The sequence below is a fragment of the Zonotrichia albicollis genome, chromosome 2, assembly GCF_047830755.1.
Source record: "Zonotrichia albicollis isolate bZonAlb1 chromosome 2, bZonAlb1.hap1, whole genome shotgun sequence".
In the NCBI taxonomy this organism is placed as follows: domain Eukaryota; kingdom Metazoa; phylum Chordata; class Aves; order Passeriformes; family Passerellidae; genus Zonotrichia; species Zonotrichia albicollis.
This window is the reverse complement of record NC_133820.1, coordinates 38,113,645-38,140,398: the sequence shown is the minus strand read 5'-3', so window position 1 is coordinate 38,140,398 and position 26,754 is coordinate 38,113,645. Positions and strand designations below refer to the sequence as shown.

Here is a 26,754-nt window from a genome sequence, read left to right as displayed (position 1 = left end):
ACAACAGGCTCTTTCACTGCAGGCCTGGCACAGCCAGGAGCAGCTGAGGGACAGAGGGAACAACAGCTGATAAATCAGCTCAGCAGCACCAGCCATAGCAAGCCCCACATCAGCTGTTGTTGGGAAGCCCTGGGATGTCCCACATTGGATTCCACCAACAATCACAGCAGGACAGCAATTTTGAAGGGCTACAGCTTTTCTAAATTTGGCTTTTCCAGGAAGGCAGATGGGCATGGCAGCTCTCCAGCACCAAGGGAAAGCTGCATTTCTGCCGCCAGTATCTGCTGAGGGAAGCCAATCCCGGAGGGAAAAAGGGCAGCATTACCACACTGAGAGACCTCTGCCTGCTGCTTGGGAGGTAAAATCCCCACTGAAAGGAGCCAAATTGTTACTGTGTGTATCTAAAGGCACTGAATTATTGAGGAGATCTCTTAAGGCTGCAGGTGAAGTAGAAAGCTTTATGGATGATATTAAATGTAATGGACTTCTAATGGGAAACCACCTGATTGCCACAGAATGTTTCTCAGCTGTGGAGCAAACCCAAGCAGCTGGAGTGAGTGTCATACAGACCATTATTGCCCCGGGGAATGACTGGGTTTAGTAGTCCTTTGCAGCATTTTGGAGTGTTACAGTGAGCCTATGATGGAGAGGTACTCCCTCCCACCCCATCCTCTGAGAATATTCACAATCCAGCCTTTGCTTTTTCTGGATGAGCTCAAAACAGCCTTTCCCTGTCTCACCAGTGCACACTTACCTGTGATTAAGATCATATAAGAGCTGGCTGTTGTTTCCAAGCATCTTGAATTTGCCAAAATTAGGCTGGATTTGTGGAAACTAGGTTCCCGAGACCTCGGGCACTCCCTGGTTTGAATAGCAGGCCAAACACAATGCAGCAACGCTTGCTGTCCCAAATTTTAATATCAGTCTTTTAAAAAGTCTCACATGGAGCCACAAATTACAAAATTCGTTTATCAGAGTGTCAGAGAGGACCCATGAAACACCAATACTTTAGGAAGCAGCAGGGAAATACCTGTCAATGATCCCAAAGGAGTTAGACAGGGTTCTTCCCAAAAGGTAAGGGTGATAGCCCAGCTGAAGTGTCTCTACACCAATGCACACAGCATGGCAAACAAGCAAGAGGAGCTGGAAACCACGGTGCAATTAGAAAACTATTACCTAATTGCTACCCCAGAAACACAGTGGGATGAGTAGCACAGCTGAAACACTGCAATTGAGGGCTACAAGTTTTCCAGAAGAGACAGGATGGGAAGGAGGGAGGGTTCCTGTGCTGTAGGTTAAGGAATGGATGGATTGTGGAAAATTGCCTCTGAGAAACAGCCACAGACAGGCTGAGAACTTGTGGATGAAAATGGAGGATGGGACCACCAAAGGACAGCTTGTGGTTGGGGTCTCCTCCAGGTACCTGACTGGTTGATAACACTTCTTACTTCAGCTGCAGAAGCATCACACCCGCACATTTTCATCCAGATGGAGGCTTTCAACCATCCAGACATCTCCTGAGAAAGCAGTACAGCTGGCTGAGAGCAATCCAGGAGACTCCTGGAGTGCCTAGAGGACAACCTACTGGTCCAGACATTGGACAAACCTGCCAGAGAAGTGTTGCTGGACCTGGGGCTCACATGTGCTGGTGAGCTCATCAGAGAAGTTTACTGCAGGCTGTCCTGACTGTAGCAGCCAGGCCCTGGATGAGTCCATGATCTTGAGGAACTTGGGTCTCATGGGGAGCAGAGTGAACTTCTATCTGTTAAAAAAATTAGAGGATGAGATCCCCTGGGAAGATGTCCTTAGGGACAGAAGAGCTGGCCAGAGCTTTCAGGACACTGTTCTTAGCTCCCCACCCATGTGAGTCAGGAATCAAGGACTGAGTAATTCTTAGGTGACCTGAGGGGTAGAAAAGGCCATTACAGCTGACTACTCTGCTGTGACAAAGAAGCCCTTGCTCCAAGACCTCATAATCAAATATAAGGCAAACAAGAAAGGTGGAATAACCAGGGTGGAGAGGAAGTCAAGGGCTAGAGGAAAGTGTGATGTGTACCAGAGCTGCAGGGACTGAGGCTTTCTATTCCTAATTAACAGGCTCACTTGTCTTATTTTCTGCTCTGACCACCACATGAGCCTTTTAAATATAGAAGGCTCCTCCCTGGCTATGTACACAGCCAGCCAGGCACCACCATCCCTCTCAGCTACATGGCCACAGGTCACATTTTCAGAACCACTTGATGGGTGGATTAATGGCTGCCTTTTTATTGCCAGCTCTCCAGCTTTCAGGGCAGGGTGGAGGTGGGAAGGAGAAAAATAACTAATAAAAAAACCCCATATGTGAAGTTTTGAAGTGTCATGAAGGTGGATTAAAAAAAAGCTGAGATTTTATTTTAAAATTAATCTGTAGGGGGTTTATTTGCTGCTTAGTATGAAAAATGTGAGGCTTGTAGGCTCATTTTTCACACTTTCCCCCACACACAGCCCAGGCCTGGAAAGTTACTTTATTATTTTTAAATGAAAATATGGAGCTTTACTGGAATAACTAGTAACTGTGGGTGTTCTTCAGTGCTGCCCAGTGCAGCCACCCGCACAGAAAAATCAAGGTTTCTATTACATTTAAGAAGAAGAGCAGGGTCTCTCATCCTCTCTTTAAGACTTTGAGAGGTAATATTTCTAGGAAAACCCTAGAAATTATTTACCATAATTGATACCAGTTTGATGTACTAAACAGCTGAAATTGAAGGGTTTAAGGTTGTTTTGTCTTTTTATCACTATCAAGAGGGAAACTGCTCAGATTTAACTGCTGTGCTGTATGCAATGCAAATCAAACCCCAGCAGGATGCAGAAGAAGGTCTGGGTGCAGAGGAAGGGGAAGTCAGCAAGTGGCATGCACAGAGCCTGGGCTCAGAAGGGGGCTAGGAAATGAATCCCCACTCCTGGCTGTTGCCATCGCCTGTGGAACTGCGGCGAAGCAGCGCTTCGGTCAGAAATCTCCTGCCCAAATCTCCTGCCCAAGCCGGCGTTTCTCACAGTGTAAATCCAACCCCCCCGAAGGATAGGGCGGGATTGTTTTAACCTCTCGGGCAGAGCCAAGTGTCCAGCCGCGCTGCAACAGGCAGCACGCCGCTCCGATGCTGTTCCTGCTGCGGCACGGCTCCAGCCCTGCTCCTGCTCCTGCTCCAGCCCCGCTCCTGCTCCTGCTCCTGCTCCTGCTCCTGCTCCAGCCCTGCTCCTGCTCCTGCTCCTGCTCCTGCTCCTGCTCCTGCTCCAGCCCCGCTCCTGCTCCTGTTCCAGCCCCGCTCCTGCTCCAGCTCCAGCCCCGCTCCTGCTCCTGTTCCAGCCCCGCTCCTGCTCCTGCTCCTGCTCCTGTTCCAGCCCCGCTCCTGCTCCAGCTCCAGCCCCGCTCCTGCTCCTGTTCCAGCCCCGCTCCTGCTCCTGCTCCAGCTCCAGCTCCGCTCCTGCTCCTGCTCCTGCTCCAGCTCCTGCTCCAGCTCCAGCTCTGCTCCCCTCCTGCTCCTGTTCCAGCCCCGCTCCTGCTCCTGCTCCTGCACCTGCTCCTGCTCCAGCCAGCCCGCGGCCGGCCAGAGGGATTTGACTGCAGCAGCGCTCCTGCTGCCAAGGGACCCGAGGCGCCTGCTGCGCTTTGCATGCAGCTGCTCTGCCCGCAGTGATTCAGCCTCACCCTGGCTGCCCAGTGCTGCCTGTTTTCTTCAGAAAGCCAGGGTGACGTGAGTCATCAGGACACACCAGGGCTCGCCACATCTGGCTCAGCTGCAGGACCATCCTCAGCCCTCTGGCTGCAATGGGCCGTGCTTATCCTCTGTAGTCCTCAGGGCTGCAGCCAAAAGCACCTGTCCCTGACATGGGGACACATAGAATCACAGAATGGTTCAGGCTGGAAGGCACCCTGGAGGTCATCTTGTCCCTGCCATGGCCAGGGACACCTTCCACACCTTCCACTAGTTTACTCAAAACCCTCTCCAGCCTTGAACATTTCCAGGGATGGAGCATCCACAGTTTTTGTGGGCAACCTGTTCCAGTGGCCCACCACCATCACAGTAAAGAATTTCTTCTAATATCTAATCTCAACCTACCCTGTTTCAGTTCGAAGCCCTTCCCCCTTGTCCTATCACTAGGTGCCCTTGCAAATAGTTCTCTTCCTCTTTCCTGTAGGCTCCCTTTAGGTACTGGAAATCTGCCTCATGGGGCAGAAGACACATGCCTTCTGACCAGGGGCACGCTGTCAAGCTCACAAGAGGTCCTGTCCAGAGCAGGGGAGCATGATTTTTGGTGTGACTCTTGTCTGGGAGGCACATGGAGGGGCCAGGCCCCCTTGGCATCCTGTTTCCCACATCCCATGCCCTTACACACTGGGCAGGGCTGGCTGCTGTGCTGGGAGGGTGCACAGGAGGAGAGCTGGGGCCAGCCCTTTCCAGCTGCACCCAGGCGCTGCTGCAGGCATGGGGATGGTGGCAGGGAGGGGGAGTGCTGACAGGGCACAGGTGCTGTCCCCAGGGCTGAGCCAAGCTGTGCTGAGTGCCAGCAAGGTGTCACACCTACAGGTCAATGCTCTTTGTGCCCTGGCTGCCTGTCCCAGGAAGCGCTGTCTTGAAAAACCACATAACCCGGGGTAGGGCTGACTTGCTGACACAGGGCATGTCCTTGCCCAGCAATTAATTGGGATGCAAATAGTATTTGCATGGTAACTACTCTGCCTAAATAACACCATGTGTGGTATGGAGTGTAAGTGCTTTCCCTCTACTCTGAAATAACTTAATCTAGAGACAAGCTTTTTGAGATGCATGAAGCTCAGAGCAGATCCAAGGTACTGCCTACAGTTTCCACACAGCATCATCCTGACTTTCTTGGGCTGCTATGTGTGACCAGGGGAGCCATGAGGTGCCTCACATCAGAGCAGGAGGGTAGAAGCATCATGCTAAGCAATTAAAGGACACCCCCATCCCCCCACACCAGCTACCCACGTGCCTGGACTTTCCTTCAGGCTGGCACAGCACCCACTGCCTTCCTGAGCTGGCATCTCAGCGGGTGGGAAGGAATTTGGACCCAGTGCATCCGATTGCCAGCACTGTTAAGGAGGCAGCTGCAGTCTTCACAGGCTGAAAGTCTGGCTTTGGGACCAGCCACTGCATCCCAAGTGCCTGGCTACATCTGGACCCCATGCTGCCTGAGGACACCTCGGTGCCAGCAAGGGGGGCTGCTGTGCCCAGCAACCTGGAGTCTGCACCGTGGTCTGGTGCAGTGGGTGGTCTCAGCTCATCTATGGCTTTAAAAGCCCTTCCAGAGAGAAGGAGCATGAGTGAGCTGTGTAAAGGGCTGATGAGAAATATTTAAATATTTCAGTTCCCAGTGTAACTTGAGTCATTTGGAATGGAAAGTTTCCATTACTCAATAAATTTAGTGCATTCATTTAAAAGGAAAAAAAAAAAAGAAAATGGACAACTTTTGGTGTTGGCTTGGGGAACATAAGAGTGCAGCAGAGTCACAGACAAGCACCACCCACCAGCAGGTACATAATGTTCTTGGCCCAGGCTAAGGGCAAGGAGGGACACGGGGCAGGCATGGAGCAGTGGGCACATTTGCTGCCCAGGGAAGGCCTGCTCAGTCATGCTGGCATAGATAATGCAGAGAAAAAGTTAGGCTTGGACCAGAGCAGGTGAAAACAAAAACCCCAAACCTGTGCACCTTCAGATGAAATTAAATTGAATGAGAAACTTTTTAGGAAAATTTATAAGGAGGTGCCCATGTCCGAAGCAATGCTCTGCACTACCTGACTGTGAGAACAAACTCTGCCCAGGGATCAGACATGGTCACCCCTGGCTTCTGCCTAGGAAGGACAAGTACCTACTGCCTTGCCAGGGATGGCTCTGGGGCTGGACTGTCCCAAATCCAGGAGCCCCGTGCTTCCATCGGCATGGAGGATGAGCTCTCCGTGCCCCAGCTCCTCCTGACACTGCTCACCAGTGCCGCTTGCTCCTAAGGCGTGCTTCACAGAGAGCCACGCTCCCCACAGCAGGATCTGGGGGAAGGGAGGAGGCATATTTGTGCCCGCACTGCTGTTGTCAAGCAGCCCTCGGCCACCTCGATGGCTTCAGAGTGGGCACCCGAGCGGGGAGCGGGCGGTGCCGGCTGGCGGGGCTGCACTGCGCTCCAGCGGCCGCCGGGCTCCCTCCCGGGAGCAGAATGCCTGGCGGGGAAAGGCATCCCTCGGGCTCCCCCTACATCCCTCACACCGTCCTCACTGCGACAGCTCCCAGCCCTCCCCAGCGCTCTCTGTCTCAAGGGCGATTTTAGTATTACAACAACTCTGGTGCCTCCCGTTATCCTGGTTCCCCTCGCTCCCAGTCTTCCTGCAGCAACAATGCAGGCAGAGGAGAAGCTCGCACAAGGACTGTGGCACAGGGTTTGGGGAGCTGGGGGCTGCTTGCAGCAGATATAGGAACACACGAATAAAATAAATAAACAGAGCAGCACCTTCTCTAACACACCAAAGAGGCATGGAGCACAAGGGAGAACACAACCAAGGCAACCTGGAGCCTCCGAGCCCCTTCTCCCCAGAGCTCACAGCTCTTCCAGGGGAAGAAGCAGGGGGATGGCACTGTGACACTCCAGAAGGGACCACCTGGCATGCACTGATGTAGGACATGAGCTGCGCCCTCGCCAGCTCGCACACACCAGACCCTACAAGCTCAGGAGCAGGGAAGTCTCGGGATCTCTTGCTGGTCAGAGTGACCCTGAGAAAAGCTGGAAAGTCTCTTTTCCCAGCCCAGCGCTCGAAGAAGGAGTCAGGGCTCTTCAGTTCTCGGTCTCAAGGTTGATTATTGTATCTTATCTATAAAATTCTTTCTCCTGTCCTTCCAGGATCTGCTCAGCAAGACAGTCCAAGGCACTCTGCCTGCCCCCGGGGTGGTGTTATGTCTTTATACTAAAAACTACGTGTACAATATTTACAGTAACTTTCCAATACCTATCACCTATGTTAGACAGTGAACTTCCACTCTAAACCAATCTAAAAGTGCCAACATCACAGCAGAAGTTGGAGGCCGAGAAGAAGAAGAAAGGCTGGACACACCCAGATCCCACCATCTTGCCCCCTGAACTCCCATTCTAAAAACCCCAAAATCTACTTTCTCACCCCATGATAAATGGGCTATCATTCTCCTTAAACTGTCGTGGCTTGCACGTCTTCATCTAAGGTTGGTAACTTGCTCCATGGGTCATAATCAAAACCACAGGCATTTTTGGGCTCTGCCAGGGTCTCTGAGCCCCCTGGCAGGGGTCTTGGCTGCTCAGGACAGCCAGAGGGATGTCCTGGGTCCTGACAGGAAGGAGAGCAAGAAGGGCTCTTCCTGGAAGGCTGTGAACAGAGCTAGAAGCTGAGCTCCCACCTTCACCCTGACGGGCACCACAGCACCCAGCTGCCAGCAGCAGGGCCAGAGTGATGCCCTGCCCCTGTTGGGGACAGAATAAATGCCCTCTGCACCTGGGGGTGCAGCTGCCGTGCAGAAACTGTTCCCAAATACAGCTGGAGTTTTTGTGGAGCTGCGGCACAGACAACCCATGGCAGGGCTCCCACCTGAGCTGGCTGGATCAGGCAGCAGAAAGGAGGGTGGAGCAGTGTTGCCTCCCTGCAGCAGGATAGTGCAATAGCAGACAGCACCCACTCACAGCCCCTGGGTTTCTGGGCAGACACTGACAGTAGTCCAGATACTCGTACAGCTTCCTGCCCAAGCCAGAGGAACAGAATTACTGCAAATACTGCTATTTTGGGCACTCTGAGGAGTACAACCTTGCCAGTCAGTCCTGCCCTGTTGCAGGGACCATTTTTGAAACAGAGGCCAAGGCTGTGGCATAAAAAATGGTCTCCTCATGACAAATCCTGCATTTACAATTGTAAATAATATTTACATCCAAGGCACAAAAAATGTGCAGAGGGAGTACTGCAACTTGCCAAGAGATGGCTCTATAATCACCAAGAAGGATTTAAAGAAGCAAACAAACAAGGAAACCATACCATTAATGATATGAAGTATCAACAAAGGGAAAAACAACACACCCTCACTAGCAGCAGCTTTTTCACCTACAGAGCAGCCAGGCAGACACAGAGGACTTTCCCAGCTCAGTACAGGCCAGAAGGCTGGGAGAGCTGGGTCCAGATCTGTGTACCACCCTCTGCTGCATCACCTTGGACAAGTCACAGCCCATCCTTTTGCCCTATGCACCAATACAAGGAAGGAGAAGCCTGGAATATGCAGCACCACAATCACACCTCCCTCCCTCTTTCCCAAAATGGTGCACAGTTCTACCTGTGCCAAATGTCGTACTTGGAAGGAAAAACTTCAGATCTCTCACCTTAAAAATCCTGGTAAATCCAGCTCAAGTTTTACCCAGTTCTTCCAGGTTCTCAGGACGGGCTGATGTGGGTTCATGTCTTGCCCAGGCCACGGAGAGGGTCTGAAGATACTTTTGAGGGTGTTGTAGGGATAAATTGAAGGAAGCAAAAAAGGGAGTCCTGTTGATTTTAATGGTCATCTTTCAAAGCACTACCATGTGTCTATCTTACAAAGGTATCAAATGAGACCCCAGCACCCGCACTTCATTTGACCAGGCTTTTCCAGCTTGTAAGAGCAGACCACTGGAAAAAAATCAATAAAAGCTAAGCTTGAACTGCAGCCTCTAATAAAATGAGGTTTAGATTGAGCTGTTGTCCAGTGTACATAGGTAGGAACCATTGTATTGTTCCCACACAGCTCTGCTGTCAGCATTACAAGAAGCTTGCTGGGCTGGCATTGGTGCATCTCCCTGCTAACCTAGACTTAGGCACGTATTACAGTTTCCCTTTATCATTGGTCACAGATCAGATCAGTCTCTGTGTGAACTAAAGGATGCCCCTGCTCACAACCACGAGTTTTGTGTGAAATTTCAGTGAAGGTTTAGCACAGCAAGTTTGTGGACACCTGAGCTATGCTTGAAGTGCTCTGTTTCTGGATAAAACAGAAATGAGTACTGAGGCTCTCCCAGACTGCCTTAGGCTGTATTTCAACAACTACTGAGTATTGCCAAGATTTCTATCTGTTTTTTAATATGTACCCTGTTTAGAAAAACACCCCTAGCCCCCAGTGCCCTCCTATTCACAAACCAGGTGCTACACAGAGCTCTGGAAACAAGCACTGGGTTTGGATGCTAGCATATTTTTAATAAATTACATATATTTTGGATGTAAACAGTGACTATTCGTTGAAATGTCATTTTCTATTCTCTTGTTTTGACTGTGGGTTGAAGGTTCAAAGAGATTAAATTTTAGAACACCAAAAGCAGCCTTTGCTGTAGTTTCCTAAGCAAAAGGGGAATGTTAAGTACTGGAACACAAACAGGGAAATGGTCCTCCACTTTGAATAGAAGAGCTTTCCTCTTGTTAAATCCTAGCAGATGAAAGCAACCAGTTGCTACAGCCTCTGTGCTGGGATCACAATAAGGGGCTTTGCCCAGGCTGCATGATGAGGCTGCTGCCACCTCCAAATCCCAGCCATCCCCACATCCTGACCTCTGTCACATCCCAAACTCCATCAGTCCAGTTTGCCATGTGGCTGTTTGACATGCAGCAGGAAGAACAGTGATCATCTTAGGTCTTTGATCATGTTTTGAGGTTTCTTTAACAGCCCTTGAAGTATTCCATTTTGCCAGAGGTACATGGTACCCATGTTTTCAGGTGTTCCCTTGCTGTAGGTCCCAAATCCATGTGTACCATGTGGTTTGACTTTGTCAGCTCTGATGTCTCACCATTGTGCTCCAGATTCCCCTCTCTCAGTGCCTGGAGGAACCTCACTGAAAACACTTCCAAATCAGTTATCTTACAGCAGCTCCAAGAGGCACCATAAGGACCAGGGCCTTCCTGCATGGGGCTCGAGCAGGATTGCTGCATTTAGGAGCCTTGAGCACAAGGACAGTGCCTGAGCACAGGCTGCCTTGGCTGGCAGAGTCACCAGGGTGACAGGAAGACAACATTTGACCAGTCTGCTCCTCTGGGCAGCTTCTTTTGCACTGTACTTACCCAGGCAGCTGCCTTCAGTTCCAGCTGGAGGCACAGAGCTTGGGCTCTGCCCCAAACTGATGGTGCCCATGCACCTCTGGAGAGTGATGAAGGAAAGCACAGCCCAGGTCTGGCTCGATTGGTGCATACATTATAGAATATCTGTTGTATGCATATTGCATATGATCATCACCACTTATTAAAAATCTTCATCAAGGCTCGAGGTGCCATTGCTGGAAGCAGCCTCTGTCATCATCGGGGATGCTTTTGGGATTGTGTGGAGCCAGAGGGGGAGCAGCTTCTGGGGCACACAGCTGCTGCCATCCTGTACGACACTGTCTCAAGCTGCCACTACACCCAAGGTGGGCTTGGCCAGCCAGGGTAGGGTTTCTGCCCCTGCCCCACTCCCACCATGGCTGTAGGCTGAGCAGAAATCCTCCAAATATTGTCAAAAGGCTCTGCCTCCTGAGCAGCTTCCCTGGCTCCTCATGGGGCCAGGCACTTGTCCAAAGTCACCATGCTGTGCAGAAGTCCCGGGAACAGCCCAGGGCTATGTCTGGCTCAGAGGAAACAGAGAGAGTCACTCCACCCTGCTGCAAGGCTGAGGGGTGTCACAGCTGGGTGTGTGCTTTCCCTCTGTGTGAGTGCCTTTCTGCAGCCTCTGTCAGGCTCCAGGAGGGGAGACAGTCTGCTGCAGTCTTTTTTTGGTTGTTAATATCGGGTGTGAGTTGCCCGAAGACATACACCGAGCATCTGGCACTGCCATCCCCTGAATGCTGCCACTTCATCATCCTAAACCAGGGATGTCATTAGTGATCTGCATGGCTGTGGCACTGCAAGGAGTGCTCATCCATCTGCTCCTCCCCATGTAACTCCTTATCAGTCCAGTTCTCTTGGGTGGCTGGAAAGGCTCTGTTGTCTTTCCAGCTGTTCAGATCAGCATCTCCTTTGTTACTCTGAGGTTTCGCTAAGGGTTTGCATTGTGCTAAGTTTCAGAAAGCTCAAAGAAACTGAAGATCTTTGTATGCCAGGCTCCTGCCCTAAAGTACTTAAGTCTCCAGGGACTAGAGGGCAGACAAAAGAGAAGAAAGTGCAATATCAGAGCAACAGATCAAGCCAGTGAGAGAATATATTATTCATTAAGTATATCTCAGAACAAGTAACAGAGGGAGTGCAGGAACAGAACTTACAATTGTCTTAGGTACCGTTATAAAAAATTTATACACCCATTTTTATCTCCTCTTTTTTAACATCTGTTTACTTCATTTGGGATAGGACTAGGCCTAGCCACCATTTTTGAAAATGAGTGTATTTATATGTTCCCACTGTTTTCATGATGGGGTGTACATGTGATCATATGAGTAGATAATGTCCATGCAGAGAGCTGCAGAGGTCTGAGTTTGATTCTAAAGCTGGTGGTAGCTGGAGTCTTTCCTGAGACTTGTCTATTAAATGGGCTCACAACAGAGACTGAGCTGCTCTGACCTGTGGTCATTTTTGTCTGGTGACATAGATGCCAGAAATGCATCTGTACGCTGCCTTCCTCAACATGCCAACTTTTCTCTATGCTACTTCTAATACCAGCCAAACCAGTTCAGAGGTGATCACAAGAAGACCTCCTAGATGTATATTCTCACTGTGGGGCTCCTGCTGACTTTTTGGAGGGTGTCTCCTGTCCCCAGATTGCTGGAGGACTCATTGGATGCTGTGCTAAATTCCCTGGAACAGGAAGGACCCAGGGAACAGCTGTTCAAGTCAAGGACCTGGGCCTCCAGCACAGAGATGATGATAACTAAGTGGCCATTGCCCAGGGCAACCCCCTCCCAGAAGTACCACACTTCAGTGCACCTGCAGCTTTGGCTTCTGGCATCCTTTACACCTGCTGAGCTTTCCTTTCCCATGCAAGGCCCCTCTTCAGGCCCTCATTTGGGAATAGAGGGAAGCAGTGAGGGGCTGGTGGCTGCAGAGCTACTCCCTATTTCAAAGTGGGTGCTAAAACCTTTCTGCTCAAAACTGAGCAGGGACACAGACAAAACAAATACCCTCAGCTGGAGCCTCCACAATCACTTTTAACCCTCTTTACCACCTCAAGCAGAGGCAACTCTGCACTGTCATACAAAATTAAACTACCTCTTCATTCTCCAGTCTAATCTCTGTCTCCACAATATGATCCTGAGATATAATCTGATTATGAACCTTCATATCACACTCTAACAAATGGCCCCAGCTGCCAGGCTAAGCGGTTTAATGAGATACTGTGTCAGTTATCAAACCAAAGGCAGAAGAGACACTGCAGACAAAGGCATTGCTTTCTCAGTCCCATCCCCAGGATGGGACATGAAACTAATGTTGTGTCTCTTCTGTAAGAGAAGCAGACCTGCCCTTCTGCAAGTTTTGATGGAGAACCGTGCTCTATTAGGCAGGGTGGCAGATGCTCCGTGACTGGCAGCTGTGAGATGTGACCACAGTGTTGTCTGGCCATGAGGGTCTGAATACAAGACAGAGAAAACACAGTTTGTCTTTAGTCAGATGTTATTACATCTGATCCAAACATAAAAGCCCAAGATGTATCACATGGCAAATCAATATAGTTGTTTGTTAATCCAAATGCAATCAGACACTTTTTTTTCTTCCTGCCTAGATAAGACCCACCCTTCCCCCTCAGAAGTGCAGCCAAAACATAATTCCCTCTCAGTGGCTAATGGCATTCATAAATTATGCTCAAGATCCATTGTTCATTTAATCCTTTTTGCTGCTATTACGTCTGGTCACTGATTTGTTACCTCTCCAGTCTATGGCATTTTCATGACACAGCTAGAAAACAGCCAAACTCTTTGGCTTAGTGATAAAAGCTGGATATGTGCAACAAGGAGGAATGGTGTCTACCACTAACTCAAGGGGAAGAAATGTGGGAGAACTACAGGCCAGAGCTGGTTGTTGCCTGGGGAAGGCAGAGAGGAACAGGCTGGAGCAGACTCATTGATTCTGGCCTGAGCTCAGGTCTTATGGAGATGATGGAGCTGTTGGCCCATGGCCTCAGGAACATGGTTCACTTCCAAAACAACCAGACCACAGCAAGCCTTTCAACCAGCCTAACCTGGTTTGCCAAGGAAATCATTGATGATAGTCACTCTTCCTTTGAAGTTGCAGTTGTTTTTTAAGTTGTTTAACTTGACCTCTGTGTGTACTTTCCTCTTCAGCACAGGGGTTATACTGCATGGATTAGTATTATCAATGTGACATGCCATTGCAGGAGATACTGATGAGACTCCATCTGGAAGGCTGCAAACCAGCCTGGTCATCTGTGCAGAGATGAATTACCCTCAGTGTAGAGCAAGAGTGGAGCAGAGGTTTTATCAGAGAGAAAGAGAGCACAGAGTCTGGCACATCTAGTCATGCTCAGCTGAAGGCAAGAGAGCTGATGATTACCCTTGTGATGGTTGCACAGACAGCAAACCCCATGGAGGGTGAGCAGCAGCTTGATCTGTACTGGTACAAACCAGACTGCACTGGCTGTGAGCACATCTAGGCTGAAAGTTCAAAGAAAGCTCCTAATGATCTGTGTGGGTCTGAAATAATCTGCCTGCCTCGGGAGCCAGGGGCAAAGTATCCACCCACCTTTGAAAGTATCTACCTACCTTTGCTCTCGGTTAATCTGGGGGAAAGGACCAGGAAGAGCAGCAGATGGATTTGGTGGCTGATGACATTCCTCCCAGTCCTCACCCTTTTAAAATGGGATCCCAGGAACTCAACATTGATGTTCATTTCCTTAGTAATTTTTGCCGTGGATTTTTAAAGTCTCCTCTGAGCTGCATTTCTGTTTTAGTTCACTACTAGCTTGAAACTGGACTTTCTTTCAGCTCTCCTGAATTAACCAGACTTTTTCCCTGGAATGCATTAGCTAGCCTCCTGGAGCTGCAGTGCACAGCCTTGCCCTTCAGGCCCCCCAGCCGTGTGGGTGACAGTGCTGTCACCAGAAGGGCTATGGCCTGCCCTCTGCTGCTGGGATGTGCTGCAGAAGCAGATGGGTGTAAGGTGCCTGCAGCTGTGGCACAAGAGGTTTGGCTGTTCAAGTTGCTGGATAACAAATGGTGCCCATCTCCTCCAAGGCAACAGGAAAAATGTGGTGGGCCAGATGCAACTGAGCCATGGCTTGGGATCAGGCTCTGGACCACCCTGCCCATAAAGTGGTGCCCTCCCAGGCTGAAGCGGGCTCAGTTCATGCTTCTTGGGGCTGCTGGCTTGTGTTGCTGCCTGATTCCAAGAGTGGTTTTTCTAAGAATGGAAACAAAAAGATAGTAAGATTTTTAGTCCAGAAATCTTTTAGTATAAGCCACAGTTGTGCAGCTGGTAATTACCACCACCCAGGGGAGGCTAGGAAGATGCCATTCTTTTTTCTAATTACTACAAAGCCTTTCAATTTGATTAATTCTTTCCTTAATGCATTTCCTTGTAATTTGTATTTGTGAAGATGCTAATGGTAAATTAGACAATCTTTCCCATGAAAAATACATTCTGTACTCTCCATAAGCTTGGTTTCTGGTGGCATCTGTGCATTGTTCATCACCCATCCAGGAGAAGCTTTCAAAGCCAGGTGCTGATCCTTTCCTTTCTTTCAGTTCAAAGATGTTGCTTGAAGCAGAACTGACAAGGTACAACTAACACAGGTACAATGGATGAAAGCGTCGTCCATTCCTCTGTGCTGCAATGGTTTGGGTCAGAACAGACTAAAATACATTTGCTACCTGGAGCTGTTTAATTTCTTTTGAAATTGTGTATATTACTCCAGCCAGAGAAGTCAGATGCCAAGGAGGTCAAGGGCACCACAGCCTTCAACAGTAATGGCACAGGTTAGCCTGAAAGGGTGAGTGGGATCCCTTACCATGATTTGAGCACTGGTTGCTGTGTCACTATCTCACATAGTGACATTGCAATGCCCTCAGATGAGTGTTGGGGGTGGGATATAATAATAAAAAATGCTTCTCCTCAAAACCAGAAATCCTAGCATTGGTAAACAGAAAAATATTTAGAGTGAAGGCAAAATTATCCTGCCTATCATTGTCCATGTTCCACCTTTGCTCAGAGAGGCCAGGCTGCTCCCCTGGGAACATAGTTTGCAAGGTGATCTAACTTCACTGCTGGGCACCATTTCAAACTGAAGATGGAGTGTAAGTGAGGGTGAGTAGATGGTCTCTAATGGCCTCTGTGTACACCTGGGTCCCACGAACTAAAAGAGCTTTGATGTGCACTGAAAAATAACTATTCCCACCAGAGCCAAAGGGGTGGCATCAGAAAGCTTGTTCCGAGAATTTTTATTTTTTTTCTTTTGCTGGAGGAGGGAGAAAACAAGAGGGAGGCAGAGGAGCCTAAGGGGTAGGCACACATGGGAGTCACGGCCTAGTCCCATGGAGAGAGGGCAGGACCCTAATGGAGCAGGGCAGTGGCTATTCCTGCAAATTCCCTCCTTCCCAGAAGCCTGCCTGCACTTTGCTTGTTGGTGCTTTCCCAGTCGAAGGCTATTGGGAATTACTGCAAGCCTATCAGAAACAATAAATCCATATACTGTCTCTTAGAGCTTCCAGAATTTAGAGACTTTTTACTCAAGTCTTGCTATTTATTAGATAGCTCCCCCATGGTCTCTTCTCTCCTTTTTGGCAACAGAATTTAGCATTCAATCAATCGAGCTCATTTGTCTCGGCTCGATGATAACAAGAAGATGCTGATTTTAAGAGCAAGATCCTGGATCGGTGTTTGTGCTTCAGAGAGACATTGCCCTCTAGTGACTAGAAGGCAGGCTGTGTAAAACGACAAAACATCACGAGTTTTGCACAGTTTTATATGTCAGAGCAACACATTCAATTGAAATTTCTGACAGATGGAGCAATGCTGACTGTGGCAAGGGCCGAAAATGCAGCAAATACTCATGAAAGCAGTGAAAAAGAGAGGGAGAGAAAATGGTCATCACATTCCTTCCAGACATTCTGAACAAAGAACTTTTGATTAAACTTATTTCAAGAAAGTCTGTATTTGTCCAGATGCTCACTTTTTTAAAAGAAAAATTAGGAATATGAAAAACATAAAACTTATTCTGTAGCCAAAACACAATGTGGTATCTCATTTTGGGGGAAAATCTTGGGATGAGGCCATGATTTTGCAGTCACACTTGGTGTATAAGTGAAAAGCTATTTGGAGAAAGTTTACTGTGGTAAGAAATGTGATAAATATATTTGGCAAGTTTGGTTTTTTTAATAAGAGACCTCCTGCACAACTCTCCCACAACCACAAAAAACTGCCTCACAACAAAACCCCACACACCCAAGCAGACCTGCATGAGACGATGTAAGATAGTAGCTCAAAAATGTCTCTGAAATGAATTAATTCTTCTATTCAACTGCTTCCATGAACACTTTAGTCCTTTCCTCAAAGCCTTTTCCCTTTGCCAGTGGCCACCTGTATCACATCTTGCTGTTCTGGAGAAAAAGCTTCAGGACTGTTCCTGTGTCTTTGTGGTCCGTAGTAATGCACCTTCCATGTTTCAGTGGTGACAAGGATGCTTTCTGCCCCAGCATATGCTAGCTGCTGCATTTGCTTTTGTAAACAAGAAGAAAACAGAGCAAAAACTGATCAGTCTTGCCTCAGAGCAGGAGTCCATCGTTCTGTGGTCACTTCCTGGCTTTGCTGAGTCATTGCTGGCTGTAAGAGGCTGCCACTGTGGCAGAGCAGTGGAGCATTCCATGCCATGGCTGCGCAGCACACAGTGCATGCCCGTGGTTTTGCGTCACAGCAGGCTGTGACCCCAGCAGCTGAGGACTCTGATACACAGCTGCATCCAAGTTAACGTATCACCACTGAAACTTTTTTTTCACACAGCTATAAAGGGAGATAAATTCTTCAACAGCCACAACTAAATCCCACAAGAACCATACATCAGAGCAGTAAAATATTAAATTTGGGATTAACAGCTCTGAATGTTTTGCACTGTCCTCAGATAGTCTGAATTGTTTTTGCCCTCCTCTAACTTCAGAAGCCAGCCCTTCAACCGCAAGACAAAGTCAAGATGAGACAGGAGACATGACTTCATTGCCACAGCTGTCTGACTGCCTGGCAGATCGGCATCTCCTTGCGCGTTACGGGAACATCTCAGCTCACAGGAAACAGGAAAGCCACACTTGAACAGGAGGTGTCATCATGAAACTGACACTTGTGTCCCATGTAGGGGGCCTGGAGAACAAAGGTTTAGCAAGAGAAGTTAACTGTTGGAAACAGTTCCACACAATGCAGTTACCCATGTGGAAAGGTGGCCTGGAGGGTATTCGGGGTCAGAGCAACGCGGGTGCTGGTTTACGTGGTGGGATCAGGTCTATACATGGTGAGATTTGGTGCAGGAGACACAGGACCACGACCAGGTCAGCACCACACAGCTGGGATCCTTCCTGAGCCATATCTGCCCTGCTCAGAAAACTGTAGAAGACAGCCTGCTCCAGAGGCAGAGGCTGTGCTGGAGACCCGTGGCTGTACCAGAGTCCGCCACGATGGGGAGATGCCGTGCCACGGATGCACCTCATGCAGCTCCCTGGAGCGCAGGATGCAAATCCCACCTCTGCCAGGCCCCTTGGCAAAGGACTTGTTTACTTTCCTGCACAGATGTGACAAAAAACCCCACCGAACCAAGCCCAAAATCCCCTCTATCTTTGTTTAGTTTCAGCAATTTAATAATATTAAATCCAGCATTCTTTATATTAACTCCAAAGCTCTGTTCTTTTGAAATACTAAAATCCATGTTGTTTTGAAACGTCCACAAAATTAAAAACACTGGGAGTCTTGGAGCTAAGAGCCTTTGAAAAAAACTCTCTTCTGCACTGCGCCCAAAAATACATAGGTGTTAAGAAGTAAGGAAAGACCTGCTCCTTGTCCAGCCTGCTAGGCAGAGCCAGGGATGGGAGTGGAATCTGCCCTACTAAAGCCCCCTGATTTTATGGCACTAACACAACTGGCAAAGGCAAACATGAAAAAGACATATTTGAAGCAATTGGAAGAAAAATACAAGTGGAGGAGAGAAAAATGAAGAGGCAAACCCCACTGTTCCTCTTTTTGCTTCCATTGAGCTCTTCAACACTAGCAGCATGTTTAAATCCCTACTGGATTCCTACTGGAGCAGGATCTCCCTGAACTGAATTTCCTCTGAGAAAGCTTCCAGCTTCCAGAACACCTCGGAAATGTTCCTCTGCCCGTCTGCAGAGCTGGCCTGTGAGGTAAGCAGGCAATTAAACCCGATGTCCTTGTGAGAAAGGTGAGTGCAGCAACAATCCATGTGCTGGGTTACAGAGGCAGCAGAGCGAGACTCCTCTGCGCTGCCTTTCAGCTTAGGTGCCACAAGACTGGAGACACAGAACAAGGCAGTTGCCTGCTCTGACTGACACACAAAGTTGGGTTTCACTGGCTGTAGCTTCCAGGCAGGCTGTCACTGTTGAAAGCAAATTAGATCAGCTGGGCATCAAGTGATACCTCCCATCAGTTTTCACCGCCCACCGCTGCCAGCTCCACACTTCTCTTTAGCGCTGCATGTGCCAACTGTCTCACAGAGCCAGCTGCAACACCGACTGGAGGACACAGGGAGCAACCACAGGTGGGGAGAGGAGCTGGGCATCCACTCAGGGCTGGGGCATGACTTTGCCTGCCTTAGTCCAGGCAGAAAACAGGGTTCTCCAAGAAGACTGCCAGCTTGCTGGCCACCAGGTCCAGGTCACTGGTGTTGGCATATTTGAGCAGATTGGTGTTCTTGAGAAAGTAATGCTTGAGGAAGTGCTGGCTTACACACTTGTGCAGCTTCTGTACCAGCCTCAGAAAGGCTTCAGGGAAGCAGCGCCAATCCTTGGTGCGTGGGTATTTTTCACACGTCCAGAATAGCACTGTCTGCAAGAAGCAGATGGGAGAGAAGATGTGTTAGAGGTTCTGTCGAGGGCTCACACAGCTTACTAAGGCACTTTTAGTGCTGGTAAGTGTCTGGCAGCCTTGGAAATCACAGAGACTCATGCTGCTACCTCCCTGTGTTAACGTTTCTGCCATGGAGGGATCCCAGCTGACCAGGAGGAGCAGCTTGGAGGTGCCTGGTGAGGATCTCTCCCCAGAGGAGCCACTCTCCACTGACTGAGCCAGGAGCCCAAGGAAGATAATCTCACTAAAATAATCTTGGCCTATTTGCCATCCTCCAGAAGGAGGCTCTGTAGAAATGCCAGGCATTTTAAGCTTTAGAAAATGGCCTATTATGCAAGGGTAGAAGCCAGTAGATGCAAGGAGGGACAGAGCATAATGAGATCAACATAATTATTTGTTAGCTTCAGCTGTATTTGTGCTGAAGATACATGAAGATCTGCATCCTAAACAGACTGAGATTCCAAGAAGCCATTGCAGGTGCAAGGCTTGCTTTCTGGTCAAATGCTGCCTGGTTTATTCTGACATGTGATATTTCATGTCTTATGTCCTATTAATCTAAAATTATTTTATGCAATTTAACATTTGAGAAATACATAGTTAAAATAACAGAATGCATATGATTATTGCTGTTATAGTATTATTTTTACACCGCCTATGTTGCATTTTCTCAGACTTTCCCATGACTGAGAAGAATTTTCTCGAGGAACTTAGACTTACTAAAAAAGCCATACTAACTGCCTTGGTCAGCCTGAAATAACTTTTTAAAGTTCAAAATCACCTATTCTGTGTTCAATAATTCTGCTAAGTCCCTTAACTATCCTCTGAATCCCAATTTTATTTTGCAAATTCAGCTACCCAAAAAGAGACTGTCAGACATTTTGAGAGGTGACAGAACCACAGCCTTCAACTTGTCTCTTTCTACAGAGGTAGAATTTCACCTGTAGTTGTGAATTTCACTGAATTTCACTGCAGACAAATTTCTTCTCAAACAGTTTTTCAAATGTGAAAAATTTTTTGTTCACAGCTGCAATAACCACAAAGCCTTTTCTTGAATGTCACCAGGGAATAAAGACATAGTGAGGAATTCAAGCTATAACTCTCTGAGAGCTGCTCCTTGAAGACTTGCAGAGCAGTTGCCTTCTGACACACTAAAACTACTTCAGCAGGCAGCAGTTGCAATGGAAGGAAAAGGAAAACAGTGCTGCTTTTTCAGTCAGGAGCCCAAACAAGTGATTTATCCCCAGCATTTATGTCCCTAACTGCCAGCTCTCTACCTACAGCATAGAGTTGGCTTTCAGAATGTACCTAGATATTTTTGAAATTCCAGATCTCAAACTCAATTTCTATGCAGGTAAGCAAAAGAAGGGCAATTATGTGGTCATTTCTGGCTTTCAGAGCTTCTGGGATACAGATTTCCTCTGTGCTAGAGGATCTTGTTTAATCCTAATTGCTGAATTCCTCTGACAGGGGGAACCTGAGGATGTGAAGAAACCTAACACTAAGCCTCTGCTCAACTGCTGGTTTAACCACTGACTGTTTCTCTCATTTTTCTTTTCTTTTTCTCCTGTTTTTCTTTTCAATGTGAGTAATTTTGAAAAATTCTTTCTGTCTGGTAAACCAATCCTCTCTTGCTGTAAAAGCTGGAACTATAGTTACAGTCAAGAACTGAAGAGCTTCTGAATAGTTTCCTACTTTAATCAAAAGTCCATGCAACAGCCTTTCCTGCACATCTGCTCCTTCAGCCAGGGAAAAAACATTGTTCCCAAGGGTTAAATGGTTTTCCACTTTGTCTTACATATGACAGTTTCCCCACCAGGTTGTTCTTACAGGCACTGAGGAGTTTTGCATTCAGCTAAGCTATAATCAGTGTCATCAAATATTTTTTTACTCCATCTTGACTTAGAGTAGTGCCATGACTATAACAGCATTTGATGGTCTCCAGCTTTTTCTTTAGGAGGAATCTTAGCATTGCATTTAGTTTTGGACACCAAAAGATCTGTAACTACTGTAGGAACCTAATGGCTTGAGGCTTCAAGGTGGGAAAAGTACAGACTCTCCCTGGCAACTCCAGGAGGAAGAAGTCCCAGAAAACAGGATTTTAAATCTATAATCTAACAAATGGTGCTGCCTGTGGCCCATTGGTGTCTGCAACTGTCAGATGTGGGGACACACTCATAGCAGAGTCTTCTCTCTCTTCTTCACAAATCTTGCTGGAAGTCATCTTGAACCCTGAATTATGTGCAGGGAGGATGCCACTACCCCTTTAACTCTTTCTTCCCTTCCTACCCCAAGTGAAACACCACCAGAACTGTAGTTTGCATCTAATTAATTAATAATGCTTACCTAAGACAGTTTTGTTTGGTGCATATCCATAAAGAAAAAAATCACTATCTTTCACCAGAGAGAGAGGGATGGATATAGATGTCTGGGATAGTCAAGAAGCAGGAACTAAGTGTGCAATTACAGACAACAGTATAATGTAAAGTCAGAACAGAGCAGGGGCCTCGATTCCATTTATGTTGCTGCAATCATAATGTTCCTACAGGCCTTAGTTTCTTACTGAAGTTTGGAACACATATTTAGAGAACTCCTTGCCACCACAAAGCAGTGAAAAGGTCAAGCAGTTTTGAGTTACCTTAGAAGTTACACAGGTTCTACACTGATTTACACAACATTCTGGCATTACTGGACGGAAGCCCCTGCAGCAGATCCCATGACTGTAGGTAGGTATCAGGGTGATGCCTACCTGCAGGTGATAAGCTGTGATGACAGGCTTATTGCCAGCACACCAGACATCTTCCTTCATCTGCCTCATGACCCTGAAGCACTTCCTGCGACAGCCACCATCTTCATCAAGTCCCTCCATGAGGATGTGCTCAGCACGGGAGAAGCACAGCTGCCAGTGATAATTAGAGCGGGCTAGGAGGTCGAAACCCAGCGACTGTGGAACGACAGGGGAAGTGGGACAGCAGATCAGAGGCAAACCTCTCCCAGCAATGCAAGTTACAAAAGCATGTGTGACATCTCTCAAAGCCTATTCTAAACAGGGTTAGTAGAGGCAGCAAACGTGAGGTGCGCTCCCATCTTAATTCTTAGTTGAATAAATGTGCATTTTGCATTGTTTCCTTGTGTGCTGGTATCAGTTACTGCAGGGAGATCCTGTTCCAGAACCATCAAGCACAGTACCAGCAGTGCCACTGAAGCAGAGGTGCAGCTCTCCAGGCACTTTGCTGTGGAGCAGGAGCTTGTGCATAACAGGGGAGCAGGACTGGAAAGTGGAATGGGACCTGCAGGAACTTGGCAGCTGGGGCTGGACTGAAGTGCCAGAATCCAGCCATGAGTGTTGTAGGGAAAGATGGGATTGAGCTGGAAGGAAAACTGCAAGACACCAGCCCATTTGCTGAAGTCTTACATGAGGCAGAGCAAGAATAATGCATGTCAGAGCTGTGTGATGCAGGCAGAACTGTTTGCCAGAGACTCACGCAATAAAAAGCCAACTCAGATTTTTTTTCTATAGAATTCACCACTGTAAGGGGGCAGAAACAAAATCCAAATAGATTTTGACAGAATATTTTGAAACATTGCTTCTCTCTTTAGAGAATACATCTTCTAACCCTACTGCCATCACCATGCAGTTCTTCCTTTGGTAAAACACTGTCAGACACCTGAGAGGTAAGTTCCACCCCAGAGTTAAGGGTGTTTTTTACACTGTTTACCTTGATGCATTGCACTTTTTCCTGAGAAGGCCAACGCTTAAGGCAACGAGGCCACCGGGCTTTCTCAGGCCAGCACGTTGGAATCTCCACAGCAGGGACCAGCTCCACCTCAACCTGGGATTCTGACGTCTCCACAGCCACACGGACCACTGAGCTGAAGCTCTCTAGCACTGTCACTTTACCTGTGAAAGGACAACAAGAGAAAAAAATATAGATAAAAAGGTCCTTTTCCACAAGCCAAGCAAGAGGCTGTCTAGGACCTTGCAGTTCTATTGGTCTGTCTTAACACTTTCTCTTCAATAATGCATAAAGAATATAAGAAAAACCTAAATTAATGTTAGTCTGTCCTGGGGAATGAGAATAGGAAGATGAAAGAACAAAGTTCTTAACTTTACACTCAAAATTATCATGCTTTTTTTCCCCTTTGTTGATCCTCTTAAACCCTAGGATCAGGTTCTTAAAAAAAAAAGCTAGACAAGTAGTGCAACCTAACATTTCTAATGGTACACTACAAGGAGATCACTGCAGATTGGAGAGGACCAGATGAACACTTCCTATCTAAAGATGTTCTTCTTCAGAGAACCTGAGATCAGACCTTTGCCAGATCACACTTAGCACTGCCAGTCATTCAGAATGTTTTGTGGGGTATCTGTAAAGTTTGTTTCTGGAGATGCACTTGCACAGAAGACACTACCAGAATTTATGGTCTGTTGTGCAGAGCAGTCACCCAGAAAAGGCTAACTTATACATCACTGTGAGTGCTGAGTGTTAAGAAAAGTTAGTTCCAAGGTGATTTGGAGGAAAGAAGTTTCCTCAGTGTGAAAGAAGAGTGGCTCATCTCCAGGAACAGCACAATCTAAGAGTCCAGAAAGGAAAGCAAGCTGCAACTAATGGACTTTGTGGGATGTTTCCTGTTGGTCCAGTTGAGTTCATGGATGAAATTTCTGTCCCAGTCACTGAGGGAGAATCATTGTCCCTTCAGCTCTGCCATCTGAGCCAATTGCATGTTCATCCTCTAACCCACTGAAGTGAAAGCCTGAGCAGATGAACATAAGCAGTTTAAAAAGCAGAGTGTTATCCCACCTCATTTTGAGTGGCATGGGCTAAGGAGCAATTCATGGGGTGAATTACCTTGCAAAGAGTAGAGTCCATCCCAAACAGAGCTTCATAAACCTCAGAAAATCTATGTGCTATTTCCCTGCTGAGCCAAGCCTGGCATCAAAACAGGAACTGTTCTGTTCCCAAGCTCCCAACAAGGATCTCTAGCAGCTGAAAAGTGTTAGAGCAACCACTGTGTCAGGATGTTAATATGTTCATGACTTTTCCAAAAGCATTGCAATGCTTATACCTATTTTTCCTCTAATGAAAAGTGAGACACCTCAAAAACTGATTTTGCTAGTGCTGAAAGAATTAAAAAACAGGGAAGCAAAGAAATCAGTGAAGTTTTTCTGTAACTTTAGCCATACTGTGGGATGAAGGAAGTCCATTCTTCACAGAGACAAACAAAAATGGTAATTGCTTCTCCTGACTTCATCCTAGCCCATCTCCTCCCAGCGGACCTTACAAAAAAGGCATCAGAATAATCAACCTAAACTCCACTCTCTGGGGTCCTTGCAAGTACCTTTCCTGCAACACTCAACTTTCACTCAAGAACTTGATGTGACTGTGAATGTGACTGCTACCCAACACAAAAACGTTCACATAAGTGAAGCCTCAGAAGCAAGCCTGTTCCAGCTGGTCTTTCCAGCCTCAATGGTGAAATTTCACACCTATCCACCTATCCATTCCTATGATAACAAGTATTTCCTGAAAAAAATGCCGTTATCTAGCAGAGCTTGACTTTAACATTTTTTTTCCTTGTGACTACCATTAAGAGTGCGATTGGATGAGTGGAAATAGCTTCTACTGCTCTGAAATACAGAAGACTCATTAGGCTACCAATGAATAAAGTCATTCTGGAAACATGCCATGGGAAGAGGCACCACAGGAGTAGCTTGGACACTGAGAAAAGAGCACTTGTCCAACATACTTTGCTTCAGTAGAAGTCCTTCTACTTAGTTCCCACCATCCTATGCTGGAAAGCTGTGGGTAGCTAAGGTTTCCCCAGAGCATTATCTGCCCTACAAATATCTTCAAACATATTCTTCTCAGATGTACACATCTTTCCAGTATACAATTTCCCTATACTACCTTCTTTAATAATTTTAATATATTGGCAGGTGCTGTAGTAGAGAATGATTTTTTCCCCCAACAAACTCCTAAATGTTCTAAAAATCTGGGTTGCCTCTTAGTTGAAGAGGGTGATGTGGCTGGAGACTCTACCCAAATTCCTAAGAAAGGAGTAACACCTTGGTACAAATTGCCCAAGAGCTACTGCATTCTATCTTCAATGCAGGTCTGTGTCTGTCAATGCAATCGCTTGAAGTTTTCCTGGTTTGGGAGAGTTTTGCTCAGCTTCTGACCACACAAGGCAAACACTGTGTGTGTGTGTGATGGATTCCCTCACACCTGTCCCCACCAAACTCACTGGAGAGGTTACAGGAGACAATCGACTTTTCCACCAGCTCCCGGAAGACGATAAGGACCTTGGCTGGAACCAGATCACCCTCGATGTTCACATCCTCTTCATGCCACTGCTGGAGGCTTTTTGAGAACTGCTCCACCTCCAGCCACTGGTGCAGTTCCTCAGGGTCCCGCACGGAGGAGAGGAGCTTGGCTCCGTGCACGGTGTAATAGCGCCAGTGCCGTACCTGGCACTCCCTGTAACCCGTCAGGCCACGCAGAGGAACTGTGATGAGGAACTGACTGGGTGCTAACACCTGGGAGAGTTCAGAGACATTGAGAGAGGAGACAAGGGCAGATCCATGAGCCAAAGTAAGGAAAACAGGGTTGAGGAAGTACTAGGTCAAAGTGGGGGCTTGAAAAAGAAGGACAAACCATGGGACTAACTGAACACAGCCAGGACCTGTCTAAGGGTTACCTTGGAGGCATGCAGACTAAAAGGAAATTGTCTTAGAAGGCATTTGATGTGAAGCTCTTAGAAGATAAGAGCTCACTGGCTGATTTGCCACCACACCTGCCATGTTTTCCCCTTCTCTTGCTATTTCTAGTCTGCAATTACATGAGATGTAATAACCAGCAGCTTCCAAGGAGCAGAAAGGCATGAGAGAATATGTTTTGAGATCCAAGGGAAACACAAATAGTGCTAGTTATTATTTCAGAATTGTTACTTGAGATAAGCCCAGAGTCCAATACTAGTAATAACTATGGCAAAAAGTGCACCTTTCTGATCCATTTCAAAATGCTCTACAGACATTAGCAAAATAAGGCTATGGCCCATTAATTTTACAAGTGTTTCACTCTGTTTGACTGACACTTAAAGGGACAGAGACATAAGGCAAGTGACATGCCTGAGCCTACAGAGGTAGTGTCACGCTCAGAAACAAGTCCAGGTCTTGGCCTGCTGTAATGTTTGGAAGTGCATCTCCTGATGAGCATGACAGAAACAGTGTAAGGATGGAGGCAGCAACCAATGGACAAGTAAGCCTTAAACAGGCTTGTTTGCAAGCCAGTTCATTTGCCTCACTTGGGGAGCAACCATTTTCCAATAAGAACAGCTCTGAGACACTATTTGCAAGGAAAGAATGAGGCGACTCAAATACCACAAAACATCATTTGTCTGGCCCAGGGCATAGCCAGACATGTCCAAGTGCTACTTTGGAAGCATCTGGCAGTTGTGGCTCCAGAAGGGGTGTTCAAATTCCTTCAGATTTTTACCATGTTGGCTTAGGAGCTTTTCAAGTCCACTTGCTACCAAGCCTAACTTACACTGGCATAAGTAAAGCGAAGCTGCTGCATGAGCAGGATGTGAAGTGACAGCCACTGCTGTGAGGTGGTTACATCCACGGTGAATGAAACACGCTTGTCACTCTCCTGTAACAATCCAAAACACTCTGATAGCCTTCCTCAGCTCAGCTGATTTAAAGTATTACCACAGAAGTACCAGGCCCCTGAGGGCACTAACAAGCTTTATTGTCCCTAAGCAGCCTTTCT

General features: G+C 47.4%; 1 protein-coding gene across 3 annotated transcripts in view; it reads right to left on the bottom strand.

Moving 5' to 3' along the window:
- Positions 1-8,350: 8,350 nt before the first annotated feature.
- The window catches only part of MAB21L3 (mab-21 like 3), a 34,234-nt gene continuing 15,830 nt past the window's right edge, over positions 8,351-26,754 (bottom strand). For all 3 annotated transcript variants that reach the window (XM_014266408.3, XM_074534767.1, XM_074534768.1), the window contains 4 exons: positions 25,229-25,520; positions 22,702-22,883; positions 21,732-21,926; positions 8,351-18,964 (listed from right to left, as the gene is read on the bottom strand). In XM_014266408.3, coding sequence (XP_014121883.2) covers positions 18,731-18,964; positions 21,732-21,926; positions 22,702-22,883; positions 25,229-25,520 — 903 coding nt within the window. In that variant the 3' untranslated portion in view covers positions 8,351-18,730. The remainder of the gene's footprint in view (positions 18,965-21,731; positions 21,927-22,701; positions 22,884-25,228; positions 25,521-26,754) is intronic.